The following is a 20964-nucleotide window of genomic DNA, read 5'->3' as shown; positions in this document are numbered from 1 at the left end:
TTAGTGGCATATGCAGAGTGCCTCAATTTAAATGCAGTCACTTGGGAAGATTCTGTTTACCATCTTTATGTTTCATAAAATGGTTAATTAAAGCATTCATTACTAGAAGACACTGAGGTAAGCAATACAATGGGCAGCTGATAGCTGAAAGTGACTGGAGAAATTGTATTAGATGCCAATTATTAGATGTCAAAATAAGAGTGTTTTTAATCGTGATATTAATTAATAACATTTTTTAAAATGTTACTGAGAGCAGCATACACCTGTTCATAGCTCTGAGAAACCCATATAAATATAGTATTTCCTAAGTATCAGCTGAATAAAATAGGTTATTTGAAGGAAAAAACTCTTTTAGATATTAAGTCCAATATCCTAAGGAAAATAAAAAACTGACTCAAGTTTAAATAACTTGGAATCTGAAAGACATGTAAAGGTCTCCCCAAATTTAGATTACATCCTATTTCCAAGTGCTTTCAAAACAGAAACTTGAATTCTTCTTTATAAAATAACAGAACTAGCAGTTGCTCTTAGCCTGAAGAAACAATAGCCAAAACTCAAAGCGCGTTACATTCCCAGGAAAACTGCATTGGTTGAAAGTAATTAAATTTGAGATATATCGATCAGGCTAAGGTACATTTTTAACTCTGAGATTAAAAGGAAAAAGAAAAAGGAGGTTGTCAATGTAAGTAATATAAAGAAATTTTCTTCTGTAAACCCTAGTGAACAAATCTATAATACATATTATCATCATAACCAGAAAAATATCTGAATTTGTACTTTGCTGTAATGGAATTTACCCATTGGATTCAGTAGCTTTTTCTATTTTTAGCTTACCAGAAAATTCCTAAGAAGTTTCAATTTTTTTTTCACTACCTAGGTCTATCATTTACTATTTGTGTGACCTTAAGAAAGTTACTTAGCATCCCTGTGCATGTTTCTTTACCTGCAGGATAGAGATAATAATTGCTGTTATGAAATTTAATCCCCTTAGGGTTGTCATTAAGATTAGACATTGGTATAAATACATGATCCATGTATTGGGTTTAATCAGTGCCTGACATATAACAAACACTCAGAAAATATCAGCCATTTTTATCATTGTTATTATAGACATAACATCCTATTATTTCATTTGAAAACTTACATTAAGGACTCTCTGGGGGTAAGAAATGTGGTGAAATTGGCTAAGGCATATTAATTCCTGTTGGTTAAAAAATGAACAATTTCGTTTTTAAAATGCACTCTATTAAAATTTTATTGAATTTAGACAATCTCTTTATCTTCTTCTTTGTCCAATTTTCACAACTATATTGTCTTAGGAGATGGTTGCCACAGCAACTTCCGCAGCCCGGATAACAGCAAAGGCCATTGTAATGAAGAGAGCAAACACCTAAGCCAAGGGAAAGTGGTTCTATAGTGTTTAGTAGTGAATACAATAACAGCAACTCTTACAAAAAAAGCTAATTAGAACTCAGAGATGGCTCAGTCACTTTTTGATATGATAAAGCCCAATTGAGAAATTGGAATTTATTTCGCTTTCCTTCTTTCATTTCTTTTTCAAAACTAAATATTTCTTAACAATGAATGAAACATGAGAGGATTTAGACCTATGCTTAGAAACTAAGCCAAACTGAACAATTCAAATACTAATTTTGACAGGTTCAACTGCATATTTTTGGTAAACAGAGAATACCAAGAAATTCTATCCAGCCAAAGAAAGTAAATCCTTTAATTTTAGGTTCCAGTGCAGGTGTCTCATATTTAAACAAAACCTGTTTGTTAAACATATGCCCAACTAGAAAAAATGGAAGGGCTCATATAAAGTAAGAATTTTAAATGACTGACATAATGCTAAGGTTCTACAACATACGTGTAGTCTCAGAAAAGTCAGCAGAATTACTGGGAACCCATTTTCCAGTATGTTCAGAGAAGTTTTCTTTTTTAGCTTTTTCCAGTCTTTGTCAACATGATAGGCAAAAACTTGTTCTCATTTGCATTTAAGTGGTTATTATAAGGTTGAAAATATCTTTTAGATACTTACGGAAATCTTTCCATAAGTATTTGGAAGATGTTCAAATATAATTTTGAGACTCGCCTATTTTCCTGATATTTAACCTATTTGTTGCTCATATTTTAGACTCTTTATTAATAAAGATTTTGTTTCACACGTTGTAGGTATTTTCCAGTCTAAGCTGTCTTTGGCTTGGTTTGGGGTTTTTAAAAATCTTATTTCAAAAAGTTCAGATTTTATGTTCTGATCTTTATTTTCCCTTTGTGGTTTTGTTTTTGCTTATATGCCTAACAGGGCATTTCACATCTGCTATTCAATCATAATTTTTTTAATTTCTATTTTCATATTTAACCTTACTTACTTGGAATCTATTTTGGCATAAAGTAGGAATATTAACCATCCTCTTGTCCCTGTCATGTGGTTAGCCAGTTTTTTCAAGACTATTAGATATATTTTTCTGCATTTCATTTGAATATCTTAATAGGCTACATCAATACAATATATTCTTCATTCTAAAGTATGTATTTCTTTTAGAATTTAATTCTTGGCACTGACATTTATCAGTCATTAACGAAGAGAGGCATCATAGTTGGCACGGACTGGCCTGTACATGGGAGAAGTTGGGTGGGTAAGGATACTATATTGGGCAGTTATCTGAATTATTGGAACCATGTACACTTTTATTTGAATCCTGCCTTACTCCATTTGTGTTGATATAAAGGAATACTGAAGCTGGGTAATTTACAAAAAAACCCCAAAAAACAACATAGGTTATTTTCTCACAGTTCTGCAGGCTGTAAAAAAGGCATGGTGACAGGATCTGCTTCTGGTAACTTAGCCTGCTTCAATGTAAGGAATATAAAGACATTTTCTGGTGGAAGGTGACGGGGAGCTAGTATGTGCGATCACATGATGAAAGAGGAAATGAGAGGGGAGGTCCTGGGCTATTTTTAACAAGTACTTCTGGTGGGAACTAAGAAAACTCTCCTGGTGCTGTGAGAGTGGTACCAAACCATTCATGAAGGATTCACTAGGCAGATCAAATTTCAACAAAACTTGGTGGGACCAAACAAACCATATCTAAACCACAGCAGATCGTTAATTAACTCTTACATTCTTCATAAAGAGTACATCAAAATGTAGCCTCATTTAATGAAAATATTGTGTATATTTTGGATTGTCTGTTATCTAACAGAAGATACTATAGCTCTCTCCAAATCAGTTTATAGATTTTTCAAAGCAATAGAGGGTAGGGGTAGTATGGCCAATTAGTCCATGGTAAAAAAAACATCACTCAGAAATAATGGTAAGTAAAAATTCCAGTTGACTTTCAATGATCAGAAACAGCATGTGAAACTCCTCCCTCCCCACCAACAGCTACTATAAATGACATGATTAATATTAAAAACCAGTGAGTTCAGGCTCTATTGGCCATTTTAAAAATATAAGCCTTAAGTTTCCAAATGTAAGGTTTTTACGACACTTTCAGTGTGTTAAAAGTATCTTAAGTTAAGCCGGGCTCAGTGGCTCAGCCTGTAATCCAGCGCCTTTGGGAGGCTGAGGTGAGTGGATTGCCTGAGCCCCGGGTTCAAGACCCACCTGGGCAACTTGGCGAGACCTCATCTCTACAATAAATCAGAAATTAGCCGGGTGTGGCAGTGCACGCCTGTTGTTCCAGCTACTTGGAAGGCTGAGGCAGAAGGATTGCCGGAGCCCAGCAGGTTGAGGCTGCGGTGGCCGGGAGCGGCCACTGCACTCCAGTCTGGGTGACAGAGTGAGACTCCAACTCAAAAAAAAAAAAAGTGTCTTGTTTACTTTTAGTTGCTTTGCCGGGTTTCCTTTCCTATAGACTTTCTCTCCAAAATCCATTAACGGTCCTCCTTTACCATTATTTCCTATAAGGATATCACTTTTGACTCTTTTACTGAAGTGCCCCAGGGTCCCCATGTGTGACCTGACTCATTAACAATAAGTATTCAATCAACTTGTTTAACTACAGGTGTGTTCCTGGTGGTCTTAGCCTGGATAACACGTATCAACAGAATTATGACATCTTTTAGATTTTGTTTTGAGTGGGAGTCTCACTCTGTTGCCCATACTGGAATGCAGTGGGATACTCATGGCCACTGCAGCCTTGATCTACTGGGCTAAGATGATCTTTCTGCTTTAGCCTTCCAAGTAGTTGGAACCACAGGTGCATGTCACCATGCCTGGCTAATTTTTTGATTTATGGTGGAGATGAGGTCTTGCCAAATTACCCAAGCTGGTCTCAAACCCCTGGACTCACGCAATCTCTCGCCTCTGCCTCCAAAAATGCTGGGATTACACATGTGAGCCATTGCGCCCAGCTGATGTCCTCTAGATTAACTGACAAAATATTCTAGGTCAGACAGAAAAAACAATTAAATTGCAGTCATTTTATTTTAGAGATAAAAGAAGCCAAGACAATACACTGTAGTTGGTTAGAAAGGATTTTTAATATATTAAGCAATGATTTATTCACATTTATAACCTTATTAACACAATGTGGAAAGAAGAGATGTTTGGTTGGTTTGTCTCAAGGGAACAAGTGTACTAAAGTTCCCCATTAATAACTGTCCAAAGTAAAAGTATGCTTTGATGACCGTAGAAATATTCAATATCTATTCACTAGCCAACCAAAGAAATTAAAGGTTGATGCCTGGCAAATCTAACTTTTTCACAAAAAGACTAGGGAGTTAAGGTAAAAGAGTGAAAACATTTAAGAATTTTTCCAGTTCCAGATGACCAGACTGAAAATGCAAGCCATCGGCTATATAATATGTGATAATAAACACAAGTTTTTAAGCACTAGGCACTATACACAAGTATTTTGCATATAACAATTCCTCTATGAATCAATAAATGAGTTCTATTCAGCCACTATAACTAGTAGATCATAGCTATTCTTATTTTATGATTTTAGACAAATAATTGCAGATACAGCAGTATAAATGTTTATTTCCTAGATTTGATAACTGCAAAAAATACAAAGCTTTTTGAACTACATTAGATGCTAATGATGATCCTACAGAGACTAATTTTAAAGTGCATATCAGAAGATAAATCCTGTGGAAGCCTCAGACTCTGTAATATCATCATAGGCTAACAGTTACACAAAGTCATAAAGGTTCAACCCTAATATAGAGCAATCTAAAAAACAAAAAAAACTTCTTTTAAGAGGCATCTAGTTTCTTATAGGCTTCTTCAATGAATACTGACATATCCTTAATCTGGGACGAATTATGAAGAATATCCAAGTCCTTTAGAAGAGCATCCTGGTTTGGAATTATTGTCAAAATTTCTTTCTGTGGGTAAGACGGTATTATTATTTTTTACAATAGTATTATGAAAAATGTCAAATGTATGTTATTTAGAGAGAATAATATCATAAACCTCAAGTATCCATCACCCATGTTAAATAATCATCAACCCATGGCCATTCTTTCAAATTGATCTTTCCCATTCCTGCTCCCCTCACCATGAGGGGAGAGATTGAAAATTTTAAATTATCTTTTGGGAAAACATGAAGACTTTCCACTGCTATAAGCCTTTACACTATACTATCTATGGGGCCTTTTGAACAAAGAAAAATTACCAGTGTAGAGTTTACTACATATAAGACAGTGTTATTTTATAAGGAGTTACATATGCCATCGTCAGAAGCATAAAACAATTTACTTCCAGAAATGTATCCTACAATTTTTACTACATAAATCTGAAAAGATATAGGTAGAAGGGTGTACCCAGTGTTATCTAAAATACAAAATTTTATTTCCATCGGTAATTTACAAATTATGATACATCCATGTAATGGAATCCTATATAGCTGTCAACAAGAATGAGAGATGCAATCAGGGCCGTGAACTGATAAGAAAAGATGTTCAAACTTTATAGTAAAATAAGAAATACAATTGGTCAAACAGCTTATATCAAGATTCCGACTGTTTAAAGAAATAGAATATAATGTTTATATGCAATGCATAACTAGTGATATACAGGCATACCTTGCTTTATTGCAGTTTGTTATATTTTGTTTCCCAGATATTGTGTTTTTTACAAATTGAAGGCTTGTGGCAACCCTGTATCAAGTAAATCTATCAGTGCCATTTCTTTCTTTCTTTTTTTTTTTTTGAGTCAGAGTCTCACTGTCGCCCAGGCTGGAGTGCAGTGGCACACTTACAGTCACTGCAGCCTTGACCAGCTGGGCTCAGGCGATTCTTCTGCCTTAGCCTTCCAAGTAGCTGGAACTACAGGCATACACCATCATGCCTGGCTAATTTTTCTCGGTTTATTGTAGAGCTGAGGACTCACCAAGTTGCCCACGCTGGTCTCGAACTCGTGGGCTCAGGCAATCCTCTCACCTCGGCCTCCCAAAGTGCTGGGGTTATAGGCATGAGCCACCATGCCCAGGCGAGTGCCATTTTTCCAACAGCAAGTGCTCACTTCCTGTCTCAATCATTCATTCTGGTAATTCTCACAATATTTCAAACTTTTTAAATAACCCTACAATAACCTCTAAGTGTTCAAGTGAAAGGTAGAGTCACATATCTCTTACTTTTAATCAAAAGCTAGAAATGTCTAGGCTCAGTGAGGAATGTGGAATGTTGAAATAAGCTGAAAGCTAGGACTATTGCTCCATACAGTTAGCCAGGTTGTGAATGCAGAGGAAAAGTACTTGAAGGATATTTAAAGTGCTACTCCAGTGAACACATGAATGATTAAGTGAAACAGCCTTATTGCTGATAAGGAGAAAGTTTGAGTGGTCAGAATACAAGATCATGTCAGCTACAAAATTCCCTTAAGTAAAAGCCTAATCCACGCCAAGGCCCTAACTCTCTTTAATCCTATCAAGGCTGAGGTAGCTATAGAAGAAAAGTTTGAAGCTAGCAGAAGTTGGTTCATGAGGTTTAAGGAAAGACTCTGTCTCCATATTATAACACTGGTGAACCAGCAAGTGCTGATGGAGAAGAGAGCAGGTTATCCAGAAGATCTTGCTAAGATTACTGATGAAGGTGGTTGCCCTAAACAACAGATTTTCAGCGTAGACAAAACAGCCTTCGATTAGAAGATGCCATCTAGGGCTTTCATAGCTAGAGAGAAGCCAACACCTGGCTTCGAAGTTTCAAAGGAGAGGCTGACTCTCTTGTTAGGGCCTAATGAAGCTGGTGATTTTAAGTTTAAGCCAGTACACTTCGAATTCTGAAAATCTGAGAACTCTTAATTCTACCAAATCTACTATGGTCTGTGCTCTGTAAATGGAACAACAAACTTAGGTGAAAGCCCATCAGTTTAAAGCATAAGTTGACTGAATATTTTAAGCACACTCTTGGAATCTACTGCTCAGAATAAAAGATTCCTTTCAATATATCTATGCTCACTGACAATGAATCTGGTCACCCAAGAGTTCTGATAGCCATGTACAAGATGAATGTTGCTTTCATGCCTGAGAATACATCTGCTGTGCAGCTCATGGATCAAGAAGAAATTCCAATTTTTAGGTCTTATTACTTAAGAAATACATTTCATAAGGCTAGCAAGTGATTCCTCTGATGGATCTGGGCAAAGTAAATTGAAAACCTTTGGAAAGGATTTACCATTCTAAACGCCAATAAGAACATTCATGATTCATGGATGAGTTAGAGGGGTTGAAGACTTCAGTGGAGGAAGTCACTACAGATATGATGTAAACAGAGAGAGAATTAGAAGTGGAGCCTAAAGATATGACTAAATTGCTGCAATCACATGATAAAACTTGAACAGATGAGGAGTTGGTTCATAAGAATGAACTGAGTGGTTTCTTGAGATGGTGAAGATGCTATGAACTTTGTTCAACTTCGTTGAAATGACAACAAAGGATTTAGAATATCACATCAACTTAGTTGATAAAGCAGTGGCAGGGTTTGAGAGTACTAACTCAAAATTTTTTTTTTTTTGAGTTGGGGTCTCATTGTCACCCAGGTTGGAGAATACTGGCATGATCACAGCTCACTGCAGCCTCCACCTTCTGGGCTCAGGCAATCCTCCCTCCTCAACCTTCCTAGTAGCTGGGACTATAGGCATGTGCCACCAGGCCTGGCTAAGTTTCTGATGTTGCTTCTTAGGTTGATCTTGAACTCCTGGGCTCAAGCAATCCTCCCACCTCGGTGTCCCAGAGTACTGGAATTACAGGTGAAAGTCACTGTGCCCAGTCATAGTATCTCTAATTTTGAAAGAATTTCTACTATAGGTAAAATGCTATAACACAGCACAGCATGCTATAGAGAAATCTTTTTGTGAACGAGTCAATAGATGGGCATGTACAATGTACACTGATTTTTTTCAGACATAATGCTATTGTATACCTAATAGACCACAGTAAAATATACTACAGTGTAAATCTAGTTTTATATACACTGGGAAACAACAAAAAACATTTGTTGACTTGTTTTATGTAGTGGTCTGGAACCAAACTTGCAGTATCTCCAAGGTATGCCTGGAACCGGTATAGTAAAGAAGTACTTACCTGAAGGATGGGTGCTTTGAGACTCTTTTGAGAAAGGTTTGGAAGAGCGAGTACCCCATTACTGTCCATGTCAGCCACCTAAAGTAAAAAAACAACCAAAAAAAACTATAGATATTTCAAAAGGTTAATTTCTCTCTTCTGATTATATTTAAGTTGTTGTCACATAATTTAAGCATTAAAAATTACATCCAGCTGGGTGTGGTGGCTCATGCCTATAATCCTGGCACTTTGGGAGGTGGAAGCGAGAAGAATGCCTGAGCCCACAGGTTCAGGAGCAGCCTGGGCAACTTGGTAAGATCTCGTCTCTACAATAAATCAAAAATATAGCCAGGTATGGTGGCGGGCACTTGTGGTTCCAGCTACTTGGAAGGCTAAGGCGAAGGATCCCTTGGACCTGGCAAGTCAAGGCTGCAGTGGCAGTGAGTCTGCCACTGCACTTCCACCTGGGTGACAGACTGATTCAAAACAAACAAAAAATTTCATCCAATTCCCAACAGTCCATTTTTAAGCAATTACCTGTTTTGTCTTCTCCTCCTCTTCTTTTACCTCACTTTCCAGAATCTGAATTTTGCTCGTTAGATTCTGAATATTTTCAGTCATCAACTCTGTGTTCTTTACCATTTTTTCTAGTTCTTCCTGTGCCAGAAAAAATTTAACATTTTAAGTATATTAATAAATTAAACCCTAGCAGATACTGTTATACCTATATAATTTTAAAACACCTCATATAGTAAAATACCTAGAAAACACTGGTAAATTTACTTTTGTTTTTCTTTTGAAAAAGACTTCTTGGAAAGCTGTTTTGCCAATGTAATAATGCATTACAATACATTATTTCCCTGGAATAAGGAGATGTATATAAACACTTCCTCAAAACTTACCAGAGTTGCTAATATAAAAAATCCTGAAAACCCCAAATGTGAATCTAGCAGAGCCCAGGACTGAAGACAGCAAATACAGTAGCCTTCCCTAAGTAGCATATAACTTCATGTAGCAGAGAAACTCTAGCAAGCTTCTAGGTTTCTGAAGAGTATTAAGCACTACATTGTTTTCAAATCTAGTCCCAGCAACAATCAATAATAACATTGCATCTAGGATCAGGGAACAAGTCACAGAGAAAATATACAGAAATAATAACACTTTCTTTTTTTAGATTAGAAAATATAATTTATTTAGAAAGTAAATGAGAGAGAGAGAGGTTTCACCTCCCCAAGATAGGGGAGGAGGCCAAAGCTTAGGAAAACATGACAGCGGCCATAGCTCAAAGAACACATGGCCAGACCATAGCACAGCAAGGCAATGGCCAAGTAATAACTCCCAGATCCTGCTCAGCAATAAGGTTGATGCATTATCTTATATCATTCTCCAAATACTGAAAGCAGAATTGTTGTTGGCAACTATGGCAGTCTTCCTTAAGAAATGTATTATGGTTTCTAAATGAACATTTTGTTTTAACTCCTGCAGGAGTTGGCAACTGTCCACTGGATGTTTGTACAGTCTAAGAACTATGAATGGTTTTTACATTTTTAAAGAATAGTCAAAACCAATCCAAGACAATATGCAACACAGACCATTGTGGTTCACAAAGGCTAAACTATTTATTGTCTGGCCCTTTAGAGGGAAGTGTGCTAATCTGTAAGGACTGAGACTTTGGGGCTGTAAGCTCCACTCACCAGAATGTAAACTCCATGGAGGAAGAGACTTTTTTTTAATTATAGAAAATTTCAAACATATACAGTAAGAGAGAATGAACACTCAAATACCTGTCACCCAGTTTCAACTAAAAACTCATGACCACCTTGGGTTATCTCTAACTCCATCTACTTCTTTTCTTTTCCTTCTTGTGCACTATTTTGAAGGAAATCCTAGATATCCTATGGTTTCATCTATAAATATTTCAATATATAGCTTTAAAGGCCTTAAAAATATATACAACTACAATATCATTGTCACTCTGAAAAAAATCCCCCCTCCCAATTTTTTTTTTTTTTTTTTTTTTTTTGAGTTGGATTCTCACTCTGTCACCCAGGCTGGAGTGTAGTAGTACATTCATGGACACCCGCAGCCTCAACTTGCTGGGCTCAGGTGATCCTTCTGCTTTAATCTTCCAAATAGCTGGAACTACAGGCCCACGCCACCATGCCTGGCTAATTTCTCTTGATTTATTGTACAGATGAGGTCTTGCCAAGTTGCCCAAGCTGGTCTCGAACCTGTGGGCTAAGGCAATCCTCTCACCTCAGACTCCCAAAGTGCTGCGATTATGGGCGTGAGCCACTGTGCCCAACCCAATAAATTTCTTAATATCCAATAGATAATGTTCACATTTCCAATTTTCTCATAAATTGGAATATTTTTTACATTTTGTTTTAATCAGATTCCAAATTGGTTGTGACTGATGGATATGTCTTTCAAGTCTCTTTTCATCTATAAGTTTCCACTCAAATTTTTTTTGGTTCCTTGCAGTTTACTCATGGATACCAGATTGTTTGCTCTGTGGAACTTCTCACAAGCTATTTTGTGAACTGCATTCCCTGGTGAAGTTTAACTGCTTCTCAGCCCTGTATTTTTCGAGAATTGGTTGTTGGATCTAAGAAGAGTGCTGTCTAATACAAATATAAAGCAAACTACATATATGAGTTTCCTGTGGGCTGCTGTACCACAGACTTGACTCAATACAACAGAAATTTATTCTGTCATGATTCTGGAGGGCAGAAGTTCAAAATCAAGGTGATGGCAGGGCTGTGATCCCACTAAAGACAATAGAGGAGAATGCCCTTCTCGTTTCTTTCAGTTTTTGGTGGCTATCAGCATTCATTGTAGTTATAGCACTTCAGTTTCTGCCTTTGTCATAGGCTTCTCTCTTCCTTCCTCCCTCTTTTTCTTTCCCTTCCTCCATCCCCTTCTTTCTTTTCCTTTTGTTTTTTTGAGTCAGTTTTACTCTGTCACCCGGGCTGGAGTGCAGCTACCACAGATTCGACCTGCTGGGCTCACGCGATTCTTCCATCTCAGCCTTCCAAATAGCTGGAACTACAGGCATATGCCACCACACTCAGCTAATTTTGTGATTTATTGTAGAACTGAGGTCTTGCCAAAAGCCCAGGTAGGTCTCGAACTTGTGGGTTCAGACAATCCTTTCACCTGTTTTCCAAAGTGCTAGGATTATAGGCATGAGCCACTATGCCAAGCTCTTCTTTTTAAAATAGAGACAGGGTCTCACTATGTTACTCAGGCTGCTCTTAAACTCTTAGACAAGTGAGCTTCCTGCTTCAGCCTCCCACAGTGCTGGGATTACAGGCATGTGCCACGGCACCTGGCTTCTTCTCTTTGTTTCTGTGCCTTCTCTTTCTCTTATAACAATTTCATTGTATTTAAGACCCACCCTCAATAATCTAGCATGATCTGATCTTGAGATCCTCAATTATATTTACCCAGATCTCTTGACACAGAGACCCATTATTGCCTGTCCATATTGCCACAACCCCTAAAAAAAGGCATGGCAAATGTTCCAGTGGGCCTGCATGTACCCACATTCATGCGAGTTAAAAAAGAAAAGCATTTCCCCTTATCTCCTATGCACTCCCAGTAAATAACTTCAAAGAATCTTTAACTTCCTTGAAGATTGTGCCCAATTAACTGAGATAAATGAATCCCCACTCAACTCCCTTTTCTTAGTAGTCATAGGTTTGAATAATATAGTACCAATGTAACCATAAGTCTGTATAACTTTTGCATACTAATAACAAGATGTAGTAATGAATGGTGTCTTAGACCTTATTACCTCCCATTACTTTTGTAATGTCACTTTTTCTATAGCAAGCTTGATTAATGGCTCTGCTTGATGTTATTGATAAGAAGTTGTGAGATACCTCTGATAACCAGTGCCAGGAAATGTGGACCATTAATGTCATTACTGACAAAATGAGGCTGTAACTGAAGTTCTATACAATGTCTGCCAGTCATGCAATCAATGTATAGGTACTAACAACCCTGAACGTATAAAAGCAGACTGTAAAACCTGAAGGGTGAGAAGACCTATTTCAGAAAGGCCAGCCTCTACTCCCTAAATTCAAATTCAGATATAAACTTCTTGCAGTATTGTGATAAATGTTTAGGGTCCACTCAATATAATAAGAAATGGACTGGCAGTAGCGGGACACTGCCAGAGAAGGGAGGAGGGGTAAATAACATCAATAAGGGTACCGGATTGTAAACCAGGCAAAGTGAGGACCAATGGGAGGCCCAGACTTCACCTGTACGTTGATACTTATGTACCTAATCCTGAATTGTACCCTACATCTTTAAAAATAATAATTTAAAAAAAGAAACAAACTTATTTCTACCAATTCCCTGCCTCTAGATTTACTGGTATCAAGGGATGGCAACTAAGTATTACTCGTACTATAACACTCTTTCCCAAATAAGGTTCCATTCACTGTTTCCAGGGGTTAGGACTTAGATGAATCATTTTAGGGGCCACAGTTCAACCTGCTAGAGAATGAAATATATAACAACAGTGAATGAAGAAAAATGTTACATATAAAACAAAAATGTAAATTTTTCATAATAATGCCATTGTTTTGGCTATCTTCTTTGGGTTTACTACCAACTTCATTCTGTATCTTATTTGCTGAACTTTTGTAATGTCACTTTCTTATTTCCTTTTAAAAATGTCTTTCTTCTTAATTCTGAAAATTTTCTCCTCAATTTATCTTTTGTTGATCATAAACATTATTTTTTGTGTTTATTTGCTTCAGTGTTTTTTCTAATTTAGTCTGCATATATGAAATATCTTTTTTTTTTTTTAAAGGTTTTTTTTTTTTTTTTTTTGAGTTGGAGTCTCATTCTGTCACCCAAGCTGGAGTGCAGTGGCATACTCATGGCCACTACAGACTCAACCTGCTGGGTTCAGGTGATTCTTCTGCCTCTGCCTTACAAATAGATGGAACTACAGGCATGTGCCACCATGTCCGGCTAACTTTTTGATTTATTGTAGAGATGAGCTATCATCAAGTTGCCCAGTTGGTCTCAAACCCCTGGACTCAGGCAATCCTCTCACCTTGGCCTCCCAAAGAGCTGGGATTATAGACTAATGCTACCATGCCGACCACGTCTAATTCTTTCCTGAATTCTGTAACTTCGTTTATTAGTTTTTCTAATACTGATTCATTTTTTCCATAACTTCTATCATTTTTCTGAATTTCTTTCAGCTTACGTGGGAAATTAGATTAGTATTCATGTTGTTGGCATGCTTTTGTAAACACTATGCCTCAGCAGCTCTAATGCTGTCTTCCCAGAATCTTTTGGAGACTTTATTCATCATTGCCTTTGACCCAGCACGTTTTCCCCAGCGAGTGAGAGAACACAATTAAAAGGTTGTTGAATGAATAAAACTCTGTTACTATTATAGGTTTTAGAAAATCAACACTAGCAATAACTCTAAGCTGCCGTGCTTTTAAGTAAGGTAATGAGAAGACAACTAATGGATATAGACAAAGCTTACAAACTGCTAGTTCAAAGATCCTCTTATGCCAATAAAGAACTCTCCTGCTCCAAATGGCAACGATGCATCAACTGAGATAACTGTCTATCAAGTAAACTACATACTATATTTATGCTTCTGTCTCCATAGTGCTCTGATTTTAGCTGTAAACCAGAAATGCTTCCTATATTATAAAAATCTACTCTATAGCCAGGCGTGGTAGCGTGCGCCTGTAGTTCCAGCTACTTGGAAGGCTGAGACAGAAGGATTGCCGGACTCCAGCAGGTTGATGCTGCGGTGGCTGGGAGCCGCCACTACACTCCAGTCTGGGTGACAGAGTGAGACTCCAACTCAAAAAAAAAAAAAAATCTACTCCAGAATACTTTAACTGGTTTGTGGAAATATTAAAAAAAATTCGCTATATTACACTTTAAAACTTTAAATAATCTATATTAATGTCATCTAAGTGTTTAGCAAGTGAAACTTGTGGTAATACTTAAAAGATGCCTTGAAAAAGTAGTAATTGCCATGGAAATGAAGTATCAAATTATAGAGTAGGGCAATCACCAAAAAATACCACCCTATTAATTTATAATATATATTGATTTGTTACTCAGAAACCTATCCCTTCAATTTATTCTCAGTCCTATGAATAAATGAAAGATTTATTTATGTATCTTGAATTATTAGAAATTCTTAAAAATACATTCCTTGTGGAAACTACCACGACTTTGCACTTAATAAATTGCTAACAAAAACCTAAGCACCCATCCACAAACTACTTCAAAACGTCTAAGGAATATTTGGTTCAATCTGCTTTCCTTTTTATGATTACTAACAAGCTCCATAAGGTTGCTTTTCTTAGTTGTTCAAACATTTACTAATTAAAAGCCTGAAGTTAATCATGACAGCTAATGTTATCCCCCATTATCTTCTACAGGATGCAATATAGCATGATGATCAAGAATCAAGCTCTAAAGTCAGACTGACTTGGCTGGGTGTGATGGCTCTTGCCAGTAACCCAAGCGTTTTGGGCGGTGGAGGCAGGAGGACTGCCAGAGCCTAGGAGTTCAAGACCAGCCTAGGCAATACAGCAAGACCTTGTCTTTACAAAAAATAAATTAGACAAGGGAGGTTGACTGCCTGAAGTCCCTGCTACTGAGAATATTGAGGCAGAAAGATCATCTAAGTCCAGGCTGAGACTGTAGTGAGCCATGATCATACCACTGCATGCCAGCCTGGGTAATATTGAGACCTTGACTCAAAAAATAAAATAAAGTCAGACTGGTAAGGTGTGCATCTCAACTTTAAGCAATTTGTCTAAGGCTCAAAAAGAACATTATGTCTTTTCTTCACACTTGTAACATAAAGATAATTTAAGTCAGACTCTTTAAGTCATTGTGAGGATTAAGGGATATAACTATAAAGTACTTATAAACAGTGCCTGGAATGTGGAAAATCCTTGATATACATCAAAAATGATAATAATAATAATGACTGTGTCTCATCTTGCCATACACAGGACAAAAGCTAATATATCTTAAAACTCCATAGCATTTTGTGATGACTTTCTATAACTTGATAATTAAAAATATGAAGATAGTTAAATGGAGTCTGATGAAAAAAACAGGACCACTACTTAACTGTATGTTATAAATACATTATTTTCACTTTTAAAATTTTTTTTTTATTTTTTAAGATTCAAGTGGTATTTGTGCAGGTCGTTATGTAAGTATATTGCATGGTGGTGAGGCTAGGGGTTCTACAGAGCCCATCATAAGCTGGGTGCAGTGGCTCACGCTTGTAATCCCAGAACTTTGGGAGGTGGAGGCAAGAGGAATATGTCAGAAATACTTCAACTTTAGAGGCCCAGAGTTCAGACAAAGTTTTTATTTTGATTAAAAAAAATAAACTTCACAAAATTCCTAGTCCAATATCTAATATTTATTACTGGAAGAATATCATGATAATTTTGAAGAATTTTGTTCTTTCCTCCTTTCTGTTAACTCTGTAATTATGAATTCAAATTTCATACCTGCAGTAATGCCAGACCTTCTTTATTAGCTTTTTCCTGTGCCCTTTCCATATTCAGTAGACTTGACACGTTAGTTAAATCTTTTAGCTTTTTGGGAGGGACTTCCAGGGTTTCACATACTTGTAGCAATCTTAGGGACAGAATAAAAACATGATTAGTTTGTTTATTCTTGAGTACTATTAGTATTATTTTTGTTTTGAAAGATTTTTTTTCTGCTCTCATATTTTTAAGGGCACATTATTCTTTTATTAACAGTGGCTAACTATGGCAGTATATCCTATCAAAAAGCCCTTACAAATCGTCATCTAATCTTTCAATTTATTAAGATTTACCTCAAATTATAGGGCACTGAGGCTACTTTACTAAAGGAAAATTTTCTACAATTTATTTTTATTAATTCCCCCGCCTTTTTTTTTTTTTTTAATTTGAAGCCTTACCCTGTCACCCAGATTGGAGTACTGCAGCAAAATCATAGCTTACTGCAGCCTTGAACTCCTGGGCTCAAGCAATCTTCCCTCCTCAACCTCCTGAGTAGCTGGGACTACAAGGGTATATTACCACAACCATATTAATTTTTTTATTTTTTGTAGCGATAAAGCCTTGCTATGTTGTTCAGGTTGGTCTTGAACTCTTGAGCTCAAGTAATCCTCTTGCCTTGGCTGCCCAATGTGCTGGGATTACAGGTATGAGCCAACACACCTGGCCACAATTATTTATATATATTTTAAAATTAGAATTTTCTTGTAACACCCTGATATGTTTCCTAGATTATTACAGCACATAAATATATCACTTATTGTGAATTGTTGGGTAAGTGATAGAAGTCTTAACTATGGCCCTGAACCCCAAATCTGTTATTTTAGAGAATGCAACCAAAAACACGCAAGTTTTACATTAGTTACTCTGAATAATTTCAAAGAAAACTGAGTTTACCATAGAGTTGAAAGGAAAGAGAACACTAACATTAAAGTGTTTTGCTCTACAATATTATTAACATGAATACTATTAAATACTAAAGTTAAAAAAACTACAAAATTGAGTTGATTGAATCACCAGTAGAAACTGATCTATTTCTACTCACATTCAACAGAGAGCAAGATTTGATTATTGAATTCCCTGGGGAAGAAAAGCTAAAAGTTGGTTGCTTCTATCTAAAGCAGTATCTCTAGGTTCTAAAACTTTCACTAGTTAAGATCTGAAGAAATTTAATCAGCAGCAAATGCACTATTCTACTTCTAGGATAGTGTTAAAAATCCTACCTTTTATAGAGTAAAGAGTAAGCAGCAAAAAGTCTGCAAATCATAATTCTAATTAAATTGTAACAACAAATTCCAGTTACTCAGAAATCTTCATTAGGTGATCATAACTTAAGCATAAAAATCTGTCTTTAAGCAGTTTATCATTCCTTCTAGCAGTCTTTAACCTGTTCAACCTCTCTCAACAAACTCCCACTTGCACTCACCCCATCCCACCTCACTCTTTCTTTCTATTTTGCTACTATGGGTTTAAAGCTATACTTAAACAAATGTGAAGTGAAGGAAAAACACAGCAACTGGATAAATATCGGACAGCTAAAAATGGTGACCTGTTAACTTCAAATTGTTAAAAATGAAGTTGAAGAAAGTTGAAGAAATACTTTTAAAATCCCCAAACTGAAGAGTGAACTGTGGAAACAGGCATTTTGTGATTTTCACATTTTTTTTAAAACAAATTCTCTGAGATTTATTTTAGAAACACATGCAGCAGTTGCATAGGGAAGAAAGAATACATATTTTCAAATTGTTCACGCGCTTACAAAACAGAAAAACTTATGTTCCACAAGTAGTTTTGACATGGGAAGATGTCAGATTTTTAAAATTATGTTTCACCATTTTACATTGCCTAGCTATATTACCTTTTCTTCAGGAAGTTCAGATGATACTGTATTTCTTCTTTTCCTTTAATAATGTCACTCAAAACTGTACTAGAAAAGAGATTGAATAAATTGTAGTTTAAAATGCAAATAATAGATTCTGTGTACTTTTTCTCTCTGATTTCTCTCTTTTTTTCTTTTGAGTTGGAGTCTCACTCTGTAGCCCAGACTGGAGTGCAGTGGCATGCTCCTGGCCACGGCAGCATCAACCTGGTGGGCTCTGGCGATCCTTCCACCTCAGTCTTCCAAGTAGCCGGAACTACAGGTGAGTGCTACCATGCCTGGCTAATTTTTGATTTATTGTAGAGATGAGGTCTCGCTAAGTTGCCCAGGTGGGTCTCGAACCCGTGTGCTCAGGTAATCCACTCACCTCGGCCTCCCAAAGTGCTGGGATTACAGGCTGAGCCACCGAGCCCGGTCTGATTTCTCTTAAGTATCTCTCCCCCACTAGACAGGCAGAATCAATTGCTTTTTCTTTTGTATTTAATACACTTTAAACAGAAGTACAATGGAAAAAAAATTTGGAGTTCAACTCTGTGATAGCAGAATTCTGTCTTATTTTCTATCAGGCCACAGAGATTTCTTTTTAATTTCACTAATGAAATCCCGTGTTTATAAAATAAAGATTTTTTGCAGAAGGCTAATACCACCGCAAGACATTTCTATTTCTGAAATAGAAAAAATATGCTATCAACTTAAAATAGACAGTAATATTTAGATGGGTAATGTCCATAGGGAACACGTAAGTGAAAACCAAGAGAGAAATGAAAAACTTTTATACTTACATTATTACTGATTCCATTATAGTTCCCAAATGCTCTCTGCTACTCTTTGAAACAGGTTGCCAGGTTTTCCTCTTGATGGATGCTATCTTTACTTGTTTTATATTAGTATGCTTTGTTTGTCCTGTCACTGGTAATAGAAGAGACTCTGATTAATCTGGAAGTTTGCATGTTTTTACTTAAAAAGTAATTTTTTTAATCCAAAAAGTTTGCAAAATTATGAGAACAAAATATTGTAAAGCTGCATAAACAATTTACTTTTTATTGCACAGCTATAATATGCCAGGTGTTGAATATGAATATGCTGTATATTGTTATGTAGTGTGAAATACTATTAAGTGATATTGCAACACAAACCCAAAACAAAAATTTTAAATAAAAAACAAAGCTATGATTACTACAAGTATGGCTCTCAGAAATGACTTGAATTCTTTAGAAACTTCATTATAGTATTGGCTCTCATGACAATCAGTTTTGTAGAAAAGGGATGTTAAACATATATTTTGTAATGTTTACAAAAGAATAAAAGTACATACTATAAAGCATTACAAAAGAACAAATAAGCTATATTTATACATACTTATACATACTATAAGCTATGAAACATACTGGCAACAGAGGACCTAAACTTGTCTTGAATGAGGAATAGAGAATCCTTCCATGAAGATGTGATGTTTAAACAAAGATGACTACTCCAAACTAATTTACTCCAAAGTAATTTATACTGGAACAAAAGTACATATGTCTTGTAGAGAAATTAGTAGGTTTGTTTTTCACATCACAGATTAGTAATAATTCAGACTGTGGGCCACTTTGATTTTCTCTAGTTTCTGTCAACATAGTGGCATAGAAGACTTCACAGTATTTTGCCAGAGGTGTCAAGTAAAATTAAAATTGACCAAATAAATGACTAATCAGTACTCCCTATTCTTGCAAAAATGCAAATGTAACTGTGTATCACTATGTTTTGCTCTTGCAGAACTCATAAACAAGATGCTGAGAATTTTTTTATGTATATAGCTGAGAAAGAAGTAACTTAAATAAAATAGAAAAAAAATTACCTTCCGAAGACAGATGCTTTGTATGATTATTTCTTTTCACTGTATTTCTAACCTAGAGGGTAAAACATAGGTATAAACACACACAGAATTAAACATAAGATAAAATGATACTGCTTTTACAATAGATGTGTCATGTATGTTGAAGAGTATTCATATAACTTCTAACAGGTAGAAAAAATATATATGCCACATTTAAAGAAGAAGGGTGTATTTATCACAGGCAGAAGATATACTAAAGCAATCTTTGGAAAATGGTGATAACAGAATTTTATACAGTGTCAAAGAATATTTTAAATAAACCATTTTACTTTGCCTGTGAAACAGTGTTACACATATTAACTGCAAAACAAATGTAAGTACTGCCTAATGAGCTGGGTGGAACAAGGAATAAAGTTTTGACTAATTAATTTAGTCTTTTATAAGAGAGAGGAAAATGATAGTATGAAGCAGGTAATTCCTCCTAATTGCATGATTTTTTCTCTATATTAATAAAAATCTCCCCCACCAAAATGACAGGTTCTCTTGTCTTTAAGCATTTGTACACCTTGTTCCTAATCTTTGCATTTAAACACTTTAGCAATCCCCCTGACACCCTCTTCCTCAAATAATTTTATGAAATTGACCCTTAGTCTTCACATATTCTTCTTTTCATAGAACAGAATATACTTCTTTTTTTCTTTTTTTTTGACTTGGAGTTTCACTCCGTCGCCCAGACTGGAGTGCAGTGGCCGCTCCCGGCCACCGCAGCCTCGACCCACTGGGCTCCAGAGATCCTTCCACCTCAGCTTTCCGAGTAGCCGGAATTACAGGCACGTGCTACCATGCCCAGTTGATTTTTTTTGATTTATTGTAGAGATGAGGTCTCGCCAACTTGCCCAGGCAGGCCTTGAACCCGTGGGCTCAGGCAATCTACTCACCTCAGCCTCCCAAAGGCGCGGGATTACAGGCTGAGCCACCGAGACCGACTAGAATATACTTCTAACCAAAAAGTTCTAAATGATATATCTGACGTTTTCATTACCTTTTTCTCTGACACCTTTGCTTCCTCATCATCAGTTTTTCTTTTTGGATTTCTTTTCAACTGCTGAGATGCTTTCTTGAAAGTATTTGCTTTACCAGACATCTTGATCTAAACAGGACAATTATAATAGTACCTCCAAA

The 20964-nt window shown here is 36.3% G+C and overlaps 1 protein-coding gene across 2 annotated transcripts; it reads right to left on the bottom strand.

The window, feature by feature from the left end:
- Positions 1–4469: 4469 nt before the first annotated feature.
- On the bottom strand, positions 4470–20964 carry CENPQ (centromere protein Q). 2 transcript variants are annotated; one of them, XM_008071049.1, is made up of 8 exons: positions 20825–20964; positions 19804–19855; positions 18746–18872; positions 17943–18011; positions 16049–16178; positions 9051–9170; positions 8535–8612; positions 4470–5337 (listed from the first exon to the last, which is right to left on the bottom strand). In XM_008071049.1, exons 1-8 carry the CDS (start codon positions 20924–20926, stop codon positions 5206–5208), a joined length of 810 nt encoding a protein of 269 aa, XP_008069240.1. In that variant the 5' UTR covers positions 20927–20964; the 3' UTR covers positions 4470–5205. The 2 variants fall into 2 exon arrangements, with proteins under 2 accessions (XP_008069240.1, XP_021574739.1); XM_021719064.1 differs by having other exon boundaries at positions 18746–18866.

Source organism: Carlito syrichta, unplaced genomic scaffold, assembly GCF_000164805.1.
Source record: "Carlito syrichta isolate Samal-C Ts95f unplaced genomic scaffold, Tarsius_syrichta-2.0.1 Scaffold314106, whole genome shotgun sequence".
Classification (NCBI taxonomy): domain Eukaryota; kingdom Metazoa; phylum Chordata; class Mammalia; order Primates; family Tarsiidae; genus Carlito; species Carlito syrichta.
The sequence above is the reverse complement of the archived record's forward strand: the minus strand, read 5'-3'. Positions and strand labels throughout refer to the sequence as shown.

Excerpts from the sequence above, each read along its gene's own strand:
- CENPQ (XM_008071049.1), bottom strand. The coding sequence starts at position 20,926 with ATGTCTGGTAAAGCAAATACTTTCAAGAAAGCATCTCAGCAGTTGAAA. Across the intron at positions 9,171-16,048 it reads AAGGTCTGGCATTACTGCAG|GAAGAACTAGAAAAAATGGT; the intron begins GTATGAAATTTG and ends TTTCTGGCACAG. Across the intron at positions 5,338-8,534 it reads TCAAAGCACCCATCCTTCAG|AAAGAAATTTTGACAATAAT; the intron begins GTAAGTACTTCT and ends TCTTACCCACAG.